At 41.8% G+C, this 19080-nt stretch overlaps 1 protein-coding gene across 5 annotated transcripts in view; it reads left to right on the top strand.

Moving 5' to 3' along the window:
- The window catches only part of LOC123515519 (NADPH oxidase 4-like), a 162144-nt gene that overhangs the window by 95920 nt on the left and 47144 nt on the right, over positions 1 to 19080 (top strand). For 4 of the 5 annotated variants that reach the window (XM_045274206.1, XM_045274209.1, XM_045274207.1 and 1 more), the window contains one exon: positions 1971 to 2788. In XM_045274206.1, the coding sequence (XP_045130141.1) occupies positions 1971 to 2788 (818 nt within the window). Of the gene's footprint in view, positions 1 to 1970; positions 2789 to 11335; positions 11464 to 19080 lie in introns of all 5 variants that reach the window. The other variant, XM_045274208.1, reaches the window with a different exon arrangement.

The following is a 19080-nucleotide window of genomic DNA, read 5'->3' as shown; positions in this document are numbered from 1 at the left end:
TTTCTTTGATAATTTTTTCACATAACTTCCCCAAGAACTTGTAAGTGACACTGGTCTGTAGTTTAGGGGTTCAGTTGCCTTTCCTCCTTTAAATATTGGTATTACATTGGCTCTCTTCCTCATTTATTGAACTTGTAATTATTTCCAAAATTGGATGGATCCCGTAATTGCTCTTTATATTCTTTTAACACCCAGCTTGATACACCATCTGGCCCCATTGCTTTTCTGTCTTCAACTTATCCAGTAATCTTCCAATCTCCTCTTTGTGCACTGCAATCTCCTTCAATCCTAGGCAATCCAGTGTCCTATTTGGTTCTGTGAAATCATCTTCGGCAGTGAATACCATTTTGAAGCTCTCATTCTTTATTTTACACATTTCCTTCTCTGTTTGGTATGTTTTCCCTTCTTTAATTATTTTTTCAATTGTTTCCTTATTCTTTGTTTTTCCGTTTATAAACTTGTAGAAAAGTTTGGGTTCATCCTTGCTTTTATCCACTACATTCTTCTCAAATTTTCTTGCTTCCTCTCTCTCCTTTCTCTAATATATTCATTTCTAGCATATTTGTACTGCCATCTGTTATAGTCATTTCCCTGCTTTATAAGTTTCTTCCATGCTTTATCTTTTGCCTTTTTTCATTGTAAGCATCTAGCATTGTACCAAGCATGTATTTTTTCCTGAACTCTATAAACAGGAACAAAGTTTTTTACTCCTTCATTGTATTTCTTTAAGAATGTTATACTTCCCTTGTACTGTCTTTCTGCACATAATATTACTCCACTCAATATCAACAAAATAGATCTTTAATTTTTCAAAGTCTACTCTTGCATAATTTAATCTCTCTCCTTTATAGTCCTCTCTTTGACTTATCTCATCTTCCTCCTGCATTTGCATTTCTAATGTCACATGATCACTTTTCCCCATTGGACTAAGGTATTGTATGATTGGATGGGACTTTGGTTTCTTTGTGAAAACTAGGTCAAGCAATGATGGTTTCCCCTGTACCTTGTTGACTCCTCTACCCACTGGTCCATTGTATTAACCATAGTCAACTGTAACACTTTCTCACTCCACTGCCCAGTATTATCCATTACTTCCATCTCTCTCCAGTTTACTATTTTACAGTTAAAGTCTCCAACTAAGAGTATTCTTCTATCTCTTCTTATCATGTTATCTAGGCACTTTATCACCTCTCTTTGCATATCTTTAGGTTCTTCTACTCCCCATGTATTAGTCTTTGTTGGAACGTATGTAACTATAATTTTTCTTTTCCTCAACTCTTCTGTTTTGATTGTTACTCCCATTACTTCCACTTTGTCCTCACCATATTGTACATTCTCCACACATATATTATCACAAACCATAATTAGCACTCCTCCTCCCCCTTTATCCTGCCTGTCTCCTTCAGGTATTATATCCTTCCTCTTTAAAGTTGACTTAGATCTCTCCTCTTATATTTGTTTCACCAATGCACATTACATCCAGCTTATTCTCTTTCAAATAACCCCTAACTTCCAATATGCTTGATAACAACCCATCTATATTAATACAAGTCACTCTTAATTTCTTGGCTCTTCCACGACCTCCTCTTTCTTCCTTAGGTACCACTTCTTTAGTCTCATATCCAGAATCCTCCAGTAAAAATTATTCTTCTCTATCTCTGTCCTTTACTCATTTTTTTCCTTAGCTTCACTTCTTAGCACTTTCTTTTTATCCCTTTCCTCTAAGTTCATATCTCTTTATCCATATATCCTTGTGTTCAACATCATCGGCCAGCTTCCCTTTCCTAGCCATAATTTCCTCTACAGCCACTTGGGATCTCATTCTCACCTTCATTGGTCTCTTAGTGTGTGTATGAGTGTGTGGTGTTTTGCTTGGGTCACTTCAATTGGGATTGTTGACCTGGCATATAGATATAGGAATTCATTATCATGTTTCCACCATATTGTAACTGTGTATGATTTTTCCACAGCCACCAAGCCACCACTCCCCCGACACATTCACCATCTTTATGCAGGCACGGGGGGACTGGAGCCACAATCTGGCCTCCATACTGCACCCAAATATGAACACTGTTCCTAGGATAGTCGGTGTATTCAGCAGTGATGTGAAAAGTACAAAACAGGACCAAAAAATTTTTTCCAGTTCACTAAGGCATTCTAGTCATTCATTATGCAACCACCTAAACTTGCCATCATCATCATCATCAGACCATCATCATTCCTCACTAATGTTTAAGCCTATTGATGGATGTCCAACCACAGACTCATCACTAGAAACCAGGAGGGAAATTGCACACAAATCACCTTCACATGACAAGTGGAGGAGTTGTGACAGCACAGATTTGAGTGAAAGAATGCCTTGCCATGACTCCATCCCACACAAAGGTTTGGGGAGCCAGAGTGCTGACGCCCATCTCTTCCACTCTGCTCCCTCCTCACTTTGTAACCACTCGGCACTGCAAGCCGGAAAGAGGGAAGCAATGTCTGGTCTGTCAGGATCTCAGGAATGTTGTAACAAGAATTCCATCACCTTGCATACACATCCTGATCACTATAGATTGAAATCAGAACCAAACATTCACAATCCACGTAATGTAAACATCAGAGAGAATATCAAAGAAAAGCATACATTGAAAGCACACAGCAGCTCAAACTCGGAGAATGATGTGTACATCTGCCCCACCCTGAACTGTAAGCGTTACATTGGTAGAAGTGTTCAAGATGAAGGGACAGATTCAGCCAATGACAGGAAGACCATCATTCATATCCCTCAAACTCCAGATGTAAGGTGAGCTTTTTAATTTTATTCATTTATTTTATTTTTTACTTGTTTTGTATATTTACTGTTTTCTTATCAAGACCTTGCATTTCTAATTCTATTCATTCTTGGATAGTAGAGGAACAGGAGAATAGATGGTAAGAAGGTTAAAACAGACGGGATGAAGAAGAGGAAAATCATTTTAAAAGTGTCCAAACATCCCAGACTATATTTTCATCAGCTTTTATTAGTAAGGTGCTGTGTACTGTAGTATGTCTGGTTTTGTGTGTGTGTGTGTGTGTGTGTGTAATTCACCTCGGTCACCTCCTGGTCACCCAGCCAGTCTTCCCCATTACGGAGCGAGCTCAGAGCTCGTAGACCGATGTTCGGGTAGGACTGAGACCACAACACACTCCACACACCGGGAAAGCAAGGCCACAACCCCTCGAGTTACATCCCGTACCTATTTACTGCTAGGTGAACAGGGGCCACACATTAACATAACATAACATAAATAACAGGATAACAAAGGGCCACCAGGGCCCATCTAGGTTATCCTGTATCACTCGCACAGCGACCTCGTCATCAGTACTTAAAGATACACTTACAAGTACACAATACATTATACAGTAATTCTAAATATTTGGCCCATTAACAGGGCCAAGTCCTGCATCGAATTCCTCTACAATCTGTGATCCCCATACATGGGAATCATGTCTTGTTTAACTATAGTAAATTTCTTATAAAAATTTTCATGCAGCACTATACATAATTATAAATCTAATAAATTTAAGTGCTTATCTAATCTGTTTTTAAACATTGTCAAACTAGTGTTATTTACAACCCTCTCTGGCAATGCATTCCAGAAGTCTACCACCCTATGACTAAAGAAATATTTTCTTATATCTAACCTGCAGCCTTGCTTTCTAATCTTCCTGCCATGATTTCTAGTCCTACTTCCCTCCTCTAAGGTAAAGAAAGATCTATGTAGTTTGTACCTGAGAACATTTTAAATAACTGTATCATATCCCCTCTTATACATCTCCTCTCAAATGAAAACATGTTTAATTCCTTTAATCTATTTCAATACTCCAGGCGCTTTAATGCTGGTATCATCCTAGTTGCTCTTCTCTGAACTGCTTCTAACATGTTGATATCCTGCCTATAATGGGGTGACCAGGCCTGTATGCAATACTCTAAATGGGCCTAACATAGGAATTATATAAGCTACGCACTACTTCCTTACTTTTATAACTAACATTTCTATTTATAAACCCAGGATCCTATTTGCCCTATTTCTTGCTTCTAAACATTGCTTTCAAAATTTCATAGTCATGTCTATCACTACTCTAAATCCTTTCCCTCCTCTACTGCCTCTAGCCAACGTCCCTCCATCTCATAGCTAAAGTTTGTGTTGTCTTTACCTAAATGCATAATCTGACACTTTTTAGAATTAAACTCCATCTGCCACCTGTCTGCCCATGCTATTAGCGTGTCAGGGTCTCGTTGTATTCTGTAATTGTCCTTTTCTCCCTGTACTGCACATGCTATCTTAGTATCATCTGCAAACTTTGATACTTTGCTACTAATTCCTATATCTAAATCATTAACCCCTTCAATACGGTGACGCCTATGTAGGCGTCATGAAGCCCCAGTAGCATATACGGTGACGCCTACGTAGGTGTCATGAAGTCCCAGTAGCATATCCGGTGACGCCCACGTAGGCTCTTATTTCTTTCTGAGCTTTCTTCAGTTCAGTTGTCCCGTATAGTGTGTTGGATACCAACTATACATGCCGTATGCTGTCTTTGAAATCCTAGTGCTCCTCCCACCATCCTTGTCTCCACCAATCACTAAAGATAAGCTACATGTCCCGCCTTGTGTCTAAAATTCCCCAATGGCATAGACTGTTCTCTCTCTCTCTCTCTCTCTCTCTCTCTCTCTCTCTCTCTCTCTCTCTCTCTCTCTCTCTCTCTCTCTCTCTCTCTCTCTCTCTCTCTCTCTCTCTCTCTCTCTCTCTCTCTCTCTCTCTCTCTCTCTCTCTCTCTCTCTCTCTCTCTCTTCTCTCTAGCTACTCTCTCTTGTGTCTAAAATATTCTCTCTCTCTCTCTCTCTCTCTCTCTCTCTCTCTCTCTCTCTCTCTCTCTCTCTCTCTCTCTCTCTCTCTCTCTCTCTTTCCACTTCTCCTCTTCTTTTATAGTAACTAAAAATAGCAGCAAAATACACAAAGACAAGTATGACAAGCTTGCACGAGTTTCCTTTGATCATCACTGCACTACCACCAATATCATACAGGCGGCTTTTTAACATCCTGAAGGGTTAATGTACACCAAGAAAAGAAGAGGTCCTAGCTCTGATCCTTGGGGTACCCCACTAACCACTTCTTTCCACTCAGACATTGCCCCATTTAATACTACTCTCTGTTTCCTATCAGAAAGCCATTCACTAATCCAATCAACTAACCTACCCCTATCCCATGTAGTCTCAATTTGTACACTAGCCTCCTATGCGGTACCTTATCAAATGCCTTGCTAAAATCTAGATATATAACATCTATGCTATTTCCATCATCTAACTCCTTGGTAATATATTCTAAGATATCGACCAAATTTGTAAGACGACCTCCCTGATCTAAAGCCATGTTGGGTATCTCTAATTAATCTATTCTCATTCAAATGCTCCCAAATACTACCCTTAATGATTTTCTCTAGTATCTTTCATACTATACTAGTTAAACTGATCGGTCTATAATTATTCGCATCATCCTTCCTACCTTTTTTAAATATTGGTGTAACATTAGCTAACTTCCAGTCCTGAGGTATCTCAGCAAACCTAAGTGATCTTTCAAAGATTAACTTAAGTGCTTCAGAAATACTGTCTACACCCTCCCTAAGTACTCTGGCATGTAGCTCATCAGGACCACTAGCTTTCCTATCGTCCAGTTCAAGAATAAATTTCCTAATAATTCCCGGTTTTATATCAATATTTTCTAAATCTCTTAAACTACTCATCGCACTGTTTGTAACAGGATTTCCTATTCTTTCCCTAGTAAATACTAGAGAAAATAGTTCATTCAATAATTCTACTATGTCTTCATTTTGATCCACTACTACACCATCTTTTCTGAGTGGTCCAATCCTATCCTTATTTCTTTTATCACTGACCTTGTAATAACTATATAATTTTGGGGGATCTTTACTCTCAGCTCTAGCTAGTTTTATCTCTGCCTGCCTTTTACTTTTTTTTATAACCTTACTCAAATCTGTACCTAATCAAATTTACATCCTCCCCACTTTTCTGCAACTCTCTATATGCCTCTTCTTCTCTCTGATCTGTCTTCCTATCTCGTGAGTCCACCATAATGGCTTCCTGTTTCTCTGCCTTATATCTTTGTAAGGGATACACTGCATCACTATACCCTTTACTACAACCTTAAAAATATCCCACATCTCCTGTGCAGTTTTATTTCCAAAACTATCTTCCCAGTTTACCTCTCCTGATAACTGACGTAACCTACCATAATTGCCTTTCTGATAGTTTGGGACTCTAGTCTTATTCACTATATTATCCCTACTGGAATTAATGATAAATCTAATTATATGATGGTCACTGTTTGCTAAAGTATCTCTTACCTCAACTTCTTTTTAACAATGCTCAATATTTGTTAGTACTATGTCTAAAACCTTCCTCCCCCTAGTAGGTTTATCTACCATCTGCACTAAATAGTTATCCTGAAAACTTTCCATAAACTTATTTTCACTAGCATCTCTTACCATCCTCTCCCAGTTTACTGACTTAAGATTAAAATCCCCTAAGATAATTGTCTGACTAGTACACCCCCTATCTACATCTGCTGACTGGTTAGGTGGTCTATAAAAAGCTCCTACTCTAATAACCTTACTTTTGTTTACTCTAACATCCAGCCATAAGGACTCTACTCTGTTATCTACCTTAATACCATTAACCTGACTGGAAATGAAGGATTTTTTTAAATTTACATAAAAACATTTAAGTCCTACTACCTTCCTAGATGCTGTCTCCTTATTTGGAATCCTAATCTTATTCTCTCCTATTTGCACCTGGAAATCTTTCCTAATCTTTTCACTATCTCTGTTTATCCTATCTAATTTACGTCTAACATCTTTCTTTTGGAATGCATTTGCTACCTCACCCCCTACACTCCATCCCAACTCCCCCCTCCAGACATCCACTCAGCACATCCACACCCTTCCTACTCAGATGCACACCATCCCTAGCATACAAATCCCTTTGTCCATAGAACCTATCCCATATATCCAATTAGAAGAGAGAAGAACAAGAGGAGACATGATAACTATGTATAAATTGGTGAACAAGATTGACATACTGGACAGAGAGTTGATAAAGGTGACCACAAGTAATCATCTCCGAGGACATGGAAAAAAGCTAATAAAAGACATCTGTCTAAATGACGTGAGTAAATACAGTTTCCCACATCGTAGCATTGATAAGTGGAATAAACTGAGCAGTGATGTCGTTGACGTGGTGTGTGTCAATCAGATGAAAGAGAGATATGACAGGAATGGACAAGGAGACAGGACACAGAGAGCTTAGCTTGGGCCCTGTAATACACAAATAGGTAAATATGTAAATACATCCCTTTTACCCGATCATTCACACCAATGGCTCTAGACAACCATTCCCTGCTAACATACACACAAGGCAAGATTCCTGACACTACACACCTCCTACCACTCTCCCTTATCTTGCCTAACATTTCCCGAAATCTTGCCACTAACTCCTCCGACCCACCTGCTCTGACATCGTTCCCACTTACGTGCAAAACTACTACACCCTCCCTCTCCATCCCCCCAACTCTTTTCTGCACCTCCTCACTCACTGCCTTCACACCTGCACCAGGCATACACATGTTCGTCCTCCTATCCCTGTCTCTCCCACAGAAAGTGCTATCTAAGTACCTAACCTGAGAGTCACCCACCACACACACCTGAGGTGTGCTAGGCACAACCCCCCTCCTCCTCTCCTCTACCCCTTTCTCTCTCCTTTCACTCACCACAACCACCTCATTCACTCCACTCTCACTCTCCCCCTCCCCCTCCAACTAACCGAACCTATTTTCACACTCAAAAGGTTTAGTCCTATCCTCCCTAACTGCCTCCACTTTCCTTCCTCTCGCAACCTGCCATCTCTGCCCATCCTGACTACTATCTTTCCCAGTCTGGCTCGCCTGCTCCCTCTTCCCCACTCTGCTCTTCCCGACAGAGGGCCAAGCCACCTTGTCGCCCTCAGAAGGTCCAACCTTCGGCCTAACACTGATCTCCTGCCTAATTTTTTCCACTGCCTCCCCAAGCCTCTTAACCTCCTCCTTCAATCCACTACCTCCCCAAGCCTGTTAACCTCCTCCTTCAACTCAAAGATGAGAACTGTCGACTTTCCCCTCACTTAGCTTTCTCATTTCCTCTCGCAATTCTTTGTGCTCAAGAGAAAGAACTAAATTCTCGCTCTTGAGCCTACACACCATACACTCAGAAAAGTCAACGACCTTCCTGTCATGCCCACACATCTCCCACACAACAAACTCGCCCAATCCCACCTCAACACTCTCTTTCACACACTCAATCACACTCTGATATACCTCAGTAGCTACCACCATACTAATTCACAATCTGTTAACTCACAAGAACACTATATGTAGCTAACAAACAAATAAAAATACTTGGTGACGATGGGGTGCGGGAACCGCGGTGGTTGGGTGCCTAAGTGAGGTCAACTAATCCACTTTCAAGGTCAACTTGACGGTTACAAGCCTAGTCTCCTCGCTCTACCAAAATATTTTTAACTGACAAACACTGATTCTAACCACTATTTCACTCTAATCTAACACTTGCAGTACACACTTTCACTTCACTAACACTCAAAAGCACCACACACAGACACCAAGCACAAACACCACTCGCTAACTATAAAGAGGCTTGACCATTTGCCTCGCCGCTTATCAGGACTCGAACTCGGCCCTCTCGATTGTGAGTTGAGCGTGCTAACCACTACACTACGCGGTGTGTATGCATGTATTTACCTAGTTGTATTGTACAGGGTTTGAGCGGGGCTCATAGTGTCCTGTCTCTATATCTCCATTTATCTAGTTTTTCTTTAAGATTATGCGCTCTATGTGCTGTAACAATTCCATTATCCAATGCATTCCATTTTTTCACCGTTCTGTGTGGAAAACTGTATTTTCCAATATCCTTCACACACTGCCTTATCCTGATCTTTTTTTCATGTCCTCTTGTCCTTCCATCTTCTTCCGTCAACAGCACCAGGTTTTCTTTGTCTATTTTTTCAATATAATTTACTATCTTATACATTGTTATTAGGTATCCCCATTCTCTTCTATCTTTTAAGGTTGGCAGTCCCATTTCCTTCAGTCATTCTCCATATGTGAGGTCCTTCAATTTCGGCACCATCTTTGTAGCAATCTTCTGTATCCTATCCAATTTTTTTATATCCTTTTTAGAGCTTGGAGACCATACCATTGCTGCATATTCCAGCCTTAGGCCTATTATGCTTGTGATGATTTTTTTCATCATATCTTTATCCATGTAATGAAATGCCACTCTTATATTAGTCAACATTTTATATGATAGTCCAAATATCTTGCTTACGTGTTTATCAGAGCTCAGATTTTCTTGTATGATCACTCCAAGATCTTTTTCCTCTTAAGTCTTCATTATTTGCTCCTCTCTTATCAAATAGTTCCATACTGGTCTTCTCTTACTCTTTCCTAGTTCCATTATGTGGCATTTCTTGGCATTAAACTCCAATTTCCACTTCTTGCTCCATTCATAGATCTTGTTTAAATCTTCCTGCAACAGCAAACAGTCCTCTCTGGTTTTGATAACTCTTAGCAACTTTGCATCATTAGCAAATAAATTTATATAACTGTTTATCCCAATGTGAATGTCATTTACATAAATCTGAAACATAATGGGGACTAACACTGACTCTTGTGGCACCCTGCTAGTTACTCATACTTTACCGCAAGATGAGTATGTATCTCTAATCACAGTTCTCATTTCCCTATCCCTATCCTCTTGTCCAATCGTGCAAGGTTCCACGCAGTCCTCCTATGTTCTCCAGTTTCCAAAGAAGTCTTCTGTGCGGTACTTTATCAAAAACCTTTTTAATGTCCAGGTTTACTGTGTCTACCCATCCATCTCTGTTTTCAAGTCCTGCAATAACTCTCGAGTAGAAGCTAAACAAGTTTGATACTCATGAGTGCCCTGTCCTGAACCCAAATTGTTTGTTAGATATGACTTGCTCCTCTTCTAGAAATTTAACCCATTTTTCTTTGATAATTATTTTACATAACTTCCCTACGACACTTGTAAGTGACACTGGTCTGTAGTTTAGTGGTTCAGTTGCCTTTCCTCCTTTAAATGTCGGTATTACATTGGCTCTCTTCCACTCTAGTGGAACTTTCCCTTCATTTATTGAACGTTTAATTATTTCCCAAATTGGCTCCAGTAATTGCTCTTTACATTCTTTTAACACCCAGCCTGATACACCATCTGGCCCCATTGCTTTTCTGACTTCCAACTTATCCAGTAATCTTCCAATATCCTCTTTGTGCACTGCAATCTCCTGTAATCCTTGGCAATCCAATGTCCTATTAGGTTCTGTGAAATCATCTTCTGCAGTGAATACCGTTTTGAAGCTCTCATTCATTATTTCACACATTTCCTTCTCTGTTTGGTATGTCTTCCCTTCTTTGATTATTTTTTCAATCGTTTCCTTATTCTTTGTTTTGCCGTTTATAAACTTATAGAAAAGTTTGGGTTCATCCTTGCTTTTATCCACTACATTCTTCTCAAACTTTCTTTCTTCCTCTCTCATTACTCTAATATATTCATTTCTAGTATCTTTGTACTGTTGACTATTATATATAGTCATTTCCCTGCTTTAAGAGTTTCTTTCATGCTTTATCCTTTGCCTTTTTTGCTTGTATGCATCTAGCATTGTACCAAGCATGTATTTTTTTCTGAACTCTATAAACAGGAACAAACTTTTTTACTCCATTGTATTTTTGTAAGAATATGTCATACTTCCCTTGTACTGTCTTTCTGTACATAATATTATTCCACTCAATATCAGCAAAATAACTCCTTAATTTTTCAAAATCCGCTCTTGCATAATTTAATCTCTCTCCTTTAAGGAGAGAGAGGAAGTCATTGCTGCCATCATGCCCGGAATTGCTAGCATTATAACAGTGGCTGTCACAACTGCAGTTTCTACGGCAATGAAAGATATAACCAACACGTTATCACTCAACATGCAAAAAATCAACCTGGAACATCGCTACAAAAATGACCGTCTGGAGCAGTATACACGGAAAGACAACCTGCGTATATTTGGTATTGAGGAAGAACCTGACGAGGACAAGGATATTTTACAAGCAAAGGTTATCGAAGTTGCTGCTAATGTAGGAGTGAAATTAGAAGCAGATGATATATCCATTGCTCACCGGTTAGGGAAGGTTGGTGACAGAAGCAGGCCTGTGATAGTGCGTTTCTGCTACAGAAAGAAAAGGAACGCAGTGGTGAAAAACAAGAAAATCTACATCAATGAAGATCTGACACCACTGAGATCTACACTTATGAAGATGGTAAAGGAACAAGAGGCTGTAAGGAACGTCACTTCTCGTAATGGTAAGATACTGGCATGGCTCGAGGACAAGGAGAGACCCGTCAAGATTACAACACCAGACGATCTCTTCAAAGTGGAATCGAATCTCCGGATTGGAAGCGCATAAGATTGGACCACCTTGTTAAGTACCAAGTGGCAGGAGTACAGCACTATCCAAGGGCAACCCACTACTTTGCAATCAACACCATAAGTCAGCAGAAAAATTCAACACAAATAACACCTACATATAATCTAACACAGATACATAACAATATAAACTACGCAGTGATAAACAACTCAACACCACAGCGACATTCTATAACTGCACAAGTAAACACAAGTTCAAAACAAGCACACAGTGATCCACAAGTTTTAACACACACTCAGAGTCTCACTACTGAAGGACCTACGCTAACGACCACTCAAAGTTTGCGTATGAATATTTTGACAATTAACGTTTGTGGCTTAAAGTCCAAGCTATTAATGAAGGAATTTATGTTGTTTCTTGTGAATTATGATATATTATGCATGTGTGAAACCAGGTGTGATGACGCTGACATGAATAACGTTAGGGAAATAATGGTAAATAATGGGTTTGATATCGTGTATAAGAACAGAAGTGCTCTAACTAGATATAAATTAGGTCTTAATTGGTGTGAGAAACACTAAGTATAAAGTAGAAAGAAATTAAAAGTAGTGAGGAAACCTTATTATCTATCTGCATAAACAGACAAGATCTTGGATTGGAAAAGAATTTATTTATTAGCTGTATTTATATACCACCAAGCCACTCACGGTATGCTAAGAGAGAACATTTTGATGAACTTGAGTTTTTTCTGTCTCCTTCAGATTGTTTTCACGTTGTCAGTGGGGACTTAAACGCACATACTGGTAGACTGTCAGATGTTGCTGATATAACTGAGGACGATATATTACCACTAGTTGATGTCAACGCTGTGTTAAGTGCTACAGGATGTTTAATGAATAGGAGTAATAAAGACAATACCCCTGACAGAAGTTCCTACGGTAAGAGATTAGTAGAAGTATGTAAAAACAATAATGCCGTTATTTTTAATGGAAGGGTTGGCAATGACTTGGGAATTGGTGAATATACTACTACATACAATACAAGTATTGATTATGTTATAGGTACTTGCAATGTTGTGAAACATGTTAAAAATTTTGAGGTATTGGATTTTGAGCCATTGTTTTCGAATGTGCATTGTGGTTTGCAGACGATGATAGAATTTGCATGAGGTAAGACAGACAACGAGAGAGTAGTAAAGAGGAGGAAACAGTGAGAGTAATACCAGGAAACTGGAGTCATGAGAGAAAAGAGGAATATGTGAGTCATGTGGATGTCAGTAGAGTGCATGAACTGCTTCATACAGTTGACGTTTTAGCTGTGGATGACATAACACACCAATTACAATTAGTACTAGTAGAACCTGCTATGAAGGTATTTCCCCACAAAAGTAAAAGTAAATACATTAAAAAGAGCAATAACACCAATATGAACGGTTATGATAAACAGTGTTATAATGCCAGAAAGCAATACCACAAAGTTAAGAACAAGCACAATAAACAAAAAACCTGTCACGTATAATATTATGAGAGAGAAAAGTAAAAACTACAAGAAAGAGATAACAAGGGTGAAAAATAAAGAAAATTTCATTGTTGTGAAAAAACTGAGAGAAACAAAAGCAAAGATCCAAAATCATACTGGCAAATATTAAAAGGTGAACAAGGAGGAAACAAGGAGAGTGAACTTAATCTTGAAGTATTTTATGACCACTTTAAAGCATTATTAACTATTGATAACGAGGGAAATGACACCATTGACTATGAAATTAACCAAGAGAGGAATGTGCCCATACTGAACAACCCTATTACGTCTGAAGAGATAAAAACATGCATCAATAAGTTGAAAAATAACAAATCACCAGGTTCTGACAATATCATCAATGAATATATTAAAAGTACTCAAGACCTATTATCCCCTCTTTATGTTAAAATGTTTAATGAAATATTGAATGAAGGAGTCTTCCCAATGGAGTGGACCATTGGAGTAATAATACCATTATACAAAAACAAGGGAGACGTCAGAGACGCAAATAACTAGCGGGGAATTACCTTGTTAAGCTGTATGGGAAAGTTATTTACATCCGTCTTGAACAATCGTTTGAATCAGTACTCTGAAGCGAACCACATCATCAATGAAACACAGGCAGGATTTAGACAAGGATATTCAACTCTGGATCATATGTATTTGCTCAAATGTATTATTGATTTGTTTAAATGGAAAAAGAGAAAATTATTTTGCTTGTTCGTAGATTATAAGAAGGCGTTTGATATGGTGTGAAGGGAAGGATTATGGTTTAAGCTGGTTAGAGATAATGTTAATGGTAAATTGTTAAATGTTGTTAATAGTATGTATAAAAATGTTAGATCTTGTGTGATGGTGACTCAAAAATTGTCGGACACATTTTTGTGTAATATTGGGGTAAGGCAGGGAGAAAATTTGTCACCATTGTTATTTGCTTTTTATATTAATGACTTGCAGGACAAACTTCTTGAACTTAATTGTAAATACTTAGATTTTGATAACGAGTTTCTCAATATTTATTTGAAATTATTTGTGCTAATGTATGCAGATGATACAGTATTGCTATGTGATAGTGAAGTGAATATGAAACAGGCGCTAACATCTTTGCATAATTATTGTCTAGATTGGAAGTTAAATGTTAACTGTGACAAGACCAAAATTGTTGTATTTAGTAGAGGACAGGTACAAACAAGTAGTTATAATTTTCAATTAGGGGGTGAGACTATTCAGGTTGTTAACGAGTACAAATATTTGGGTGTCTTGTTTAACCACAATGGTAGATTCAGGAAAGGGGAGTTGGCTCTTAAGGAACAGGCAACCAGGGCTTTGTATTCCATCATTGGTACTTCACGTAAATATGACTTGCCAGTTGATATTTAAATAGAACTGTTTAAAACGATGGTTGTGCCTGTACTTACATATGGCTGTGAAATATGGGGTGATTGTACTATAAGGGAAATAGAATTACTACATATGAAGTTTTTGAAGCACGTTTTGTATGTACATAGATACACCAGCACAGACATGGTATACAGTGAACTAGGAGTTTACCCTCTTGATATAACTATTAAGTGTAAGATGATAAGTACTGTTATTGGTCTAGGTTAGTGACGGGAAAAAACACTGAATTAAGTTATATAATGTATAATTGTTTATTACAGTTATATACGAGCGGTCTGTATTTGTCACCATGGATAGAATACATCAAAAATATTTGTATAGAGTGTGGAATGTCATGGGTGTGGATGTCGCAGATAGTTAGCAACCCTAAATGGTTCAGAAAAGCGATTGAACAAAAATTAAAAGACTTGTGGATAAACAAGTGGTATGAAAACATATCAAATAAAGGTATTTGAAGTACTTACAAATTATATAAAGAAATTTATGGGAATGAAAAATACCTGCTTAAACTTAATAAAAATAATCGTATAAGTTTGTCAAAGCTTCGTACGGGAAATAATAAATTACCAATCATCGTTGGTAGATATAATCAAACAGACAGAGAGGTGCGTTATTGTACTAAATGTAATAATGAATTGATAGGGGATGAATACCATGCTTTGTTGATTTGTCAAAATTAAGAAATTCTTCAATTGAGAAATAGATACATACCCGAGTATTATATCTCTCTCTCTCTCTCTCTCTCTCTCTCTCTCTCTCTCTCTCTCTCTCTCTCTCTCTCTCTCTCTCTCTCTCTCTCTCTCTCTCTCTCTCTCTCTCTCTCTCTCTCTCTCTCTCTCTCTCTCTCTCTCTCTCTTTTTTTCTCTCTCTCTCTCTCTCTCTCTCTCTCTCTCTCTCTCTCTCTGTTTCTCTCTATTTAAACATAACTTTATACAAAAGAACATGTACCCAAAGGCGCACTGTCGTGTGCTACCTATTCTAAGGGTACTACAATCTATTTCTCTACAATATTTACAAGACTTAAAAATAGATAATATACAAGATGGTCAGCATGTAAATGGAGCACTATTCGTTTCACTTCACTAGCACTATTCACGCACTGCACTACACTGAGTGTCACGTCACAAAGAGTGTCAGAGGAGTTGGCAGTGTCTGTCTCCACTTATGTGCCATCAGTTTGACACTGTGTGTGTTCATCTCCTGGACGTGAGGCACCGCGGCCGTGAACAAGTTCCACATCCTGGAGACGCGTCCTGCGAAGGTGCGTTGATGCTGACACCCGTGGGATCGCGGCACCTCTACGGCGTCACCACCATTGAGCACCGTTCTCGTGCTCCGTGCGGTGACTCTTAGAGGATGACGCAGCCCTGCCAGATGTGGCACTCTTTGCACCTGTGCCTTATGGAACACTACGATCGCCGCCACGTCTCTGCGGTGTTCCAGTGAATCAAGGGGACGCTCAGGCTCTGGGTGAGGTGGTATTGCAGCATCTACTAGCCGTATGGCGCGGCGTTGGATGCTGTCCAGTCTCCTTCTGTGTGTGGCGGCACAGGACATCCAGGAGAGCTGCGTATTCAAGGTGGGGCCGCACCTGTGCCTTGTACAGCAGCAGTCTCCCCTTCCTGTCGAGGAAACTGGCGATCCTTCTGAGAGCGGAGATCCTGTGAGAGGCTTTCTTGGCAATGGTTTTGACATGCCTGTCAAACCTCAGCCCTCGATCCACCTCCACTCCAAGTATCTTGACGTCATCTTGGAGTGGGAGAGCAGCAGCGCCAAAGACAACTTTCCTGCCATTGCTGCCATGGCGGCTGGGGACCGAGAGACAACCATTGCCTGTGTCTTCTCCGGCGCGAATGTCACTTGCCAGCGAGCACCCCACTCCTTTATCACTCGTAGCTGCTGATTGATGGCCTCAGCAGCCCGCCCACTGTCCTGGCGTGGATAGGTATAGGAGAGGGTGCAGTCATCAGCATAGGCCATGACTCCTGGCAGTAGCTGGAGAAGATCATCCACGTAGATATTCCACAGGAGTGGGCCAAGAATTGAACCCTGTGGCACTGATGCCTCCACAGGCAGGGACTCAGATGTTTGCCCGTTGACAACCACCTTGAGGCTTCTGTCCTGCAGGTAATTTCCCAGGAGTCGTAGCAAGCCACCCTGGATGCCTTTAGCACGAAGCTTTTCTAGTAATCCGTTGTGCCATACTTTATCAAAAGCTCCTGCTATGTCCAAAGCAACCACTATAGTGTCCTTGCCGTCGTCGAGGGCGTCCTGCCAATGCCTGGTGAGAAGCATCATTAGGTCGGAGGTTGACCTTCCAGGTCTGAACCCAAACTGTTGGTCTGAGAGGAGGGCATTGTCCTTGAGATGGCTACACACCACCTCTGCCACGACCCTCTCAAACACTTTACCCACCACTGACAACAGGGATATGGGTCTGTAGTTTTTTGGGTCCGTCCTGGAGCTTTTTGTGTGCAGGAACTACTCGAGCCTCCTTCCACACTGAAGGCCAGACGTTTTCCCGTACACAAGTTGTGAACTTGGGTGAGAGGGGCAGCCAGTTCCTGGGAGCATCGCTTCAGCAGGTGCGGGCTGATGTCATCAGGGCCGGTGGCTTTCTGTGTGTCCAGCCCCGCAATAATCGCTTCACCTGCTGATGCGTCACCTCCACCATGGTGACAGTCTTCTCACATTGCTGGACCAGCTGAGGCGGTGGCTGCTGTGGATTCCCCACCTTCATTTTCCAGCAAACAAGGAAGCCAGCAACTGTGCCCTCTCCTTACTGCTGGTGGCGACAGTACCGTCCTGCTTGCTGAGGGGAGGGATGGATTCTTGGTGGCCAGTTCCTTGTTTGTCCTTAACAAGGGACCACCAAGTTTTGTTTCCTACGCCAGTGCCACACAGTTTCCGGCGCAGGCTTTCCTCCCACTTTTTTAAGGCCCACTTGCTGGTTACCACCATCCTCCTGCATGCAGCCCTGTGCAGGTCCTTGTTGCGCCGAGTCGGGTTCCTCTTGTAGCGGAGCCAGGCAGCATACTTTGCCTCAGCAGCAACACGGCAACGGTAGCCAAACCATGGCTGATCCGTCGATCTGGTGGTGTATTCCCTGTGTGGGACGTGGCGTCTCTGGAGGGCGAGAAGGTGAGAGGTGAGTGCAAGTGCTTCACTCTCTGCTCCTCCCTGTAGCAGAGTGGCCCATGGGGTGTGGGTCAGGTCGCGGCGCAGGGAAGCCCAGTCTGCTTTGTTCCACAGCCAGATGGTGCGGGTGGTGGCCTCGTCCTGAGCCACGCCCACTTCCAGCTGTGTCAGTACAGCGTGATGGTCAGAGCTGCCCACGAGCCCCAGCTGATGACACTGAAGCTTGTCTTCCTGGTAGTCTGAGATGACAGGGTCTAATGTCCCTCCTCGTTCATGTGTGGGGAAGGTGACATGATCTGTCAGACCCTGCACCTCAGGAGATTCTCGTAGGCGTCTCTTTCCAGGTGGTGATTGAGATCCCCCACAATCAGCACGTGGCTGCAGCTGTGTGCCATCATCAGGTTGTCTAAGGTCTCAGTCAGGTACAGGAGTGAGTCAGGCCCTTGTCGCGGGGGGCGATACAGGGCACACAGCAGGAGGGCTGAGCGGTCTGCCAGCATTACTCGGAAGTACATCATCTCCATCATTGGAGGCGTGTCTATGTCGAGTAGCTGGGCCTGCATTCCTTCCTTGAAGCAGACAGCCACTCCACCTCCTGTTCGCTCCTGTCGGTCCCTCCTCACCCAGTGGGTGAAGCCCTGCATCCTGCCATACGTGGGCTCCACCTCACTGTTCAGCCATGTCTCTGTCACCACAACAACGTCTGCATTGTGTCGTTGCACACAGTTGTGGTATAAGTCTGCAAGGTTAGTCCGGAGACCACGGACGTTGCTAGAGACGACCTTTAGTTGGCGGCGGGGCAAGCTGGCTGTACCATGGTGAGGGATGGTAGTGAGCGAGGCCTGCTAGTCCGAGGTGGTGGTTAGGGTCCGCGGCCGACTGCTGGTACTGGTGAAGAGGTGGTCCACTGCCGCCCCTGGCTCTGATTCCAGATACCAGGCTGAGGAAGGAGTGGGCGAGGTTGTGGCAAGGACTGAAATGAAGTGAGGGGGTGGGCGGGCTGAGGCGCTGCAGGTGGGAAGGGTGTGGCTGTGTGTCTTTCCACCGTAAGAGCCGCTGTAGGAGACGCTCCTGACGTAAATCGTCAGTTCTGGCGTGGCAAGTAGCAGAAGTGTGTCCTTTCCGTGAGCAGTACTCACACACTTTTGCCTTGGCTCGCTTTTGTGTCTGCTTGGTGGCCTGGTGAGTCCTCAGTCCTTCGCTGGACACCCTCCTCGCGTCCTGCTGCACTTCCCTCTTAGATTTCTTTTTTCTCCAATCTCCTGAAGTGGTCTGAGGAGAGGTTCGTGGGCGAACAGAGGCACCGCGATCTACTCCGTTCGCTGTGTTTATGGAGGAAGAGTCCCTGCTGCTCTGTGTGGCGGTAGACGTGGTAGTGAGTACCGAGCAGTCACTCTGTGTGGCAGAAGGGTGACAGTGGACGCTGGGGAGGTGTCACAGTCGCTCTGTGTGGCGGTGGAAGCAGTGGAGGTAGGCGGAGCGGTCGTTGTTTCCC

The sequence above is a fragment of the Portunus trituberculatus genome, chromosome 39, assembly GCF_017591435.1.
Source record: "Portunus trituberculatus isolate SZX2019 chromosome 39, ASM1759143v1, whole genome shotgun sequence".
In the NCBI taxonomy this organism is placed as follows: Eukaryota; Metazoa; Arthropoda; class Malacostraca; order Decapoda; family Portunidae; genus Portunus; species Portunus trituberculatus.
Note: the sequence above shows the minus strand (reverse complement) of the source record. Positions and strands in the feature narration are given on the sequence as shown.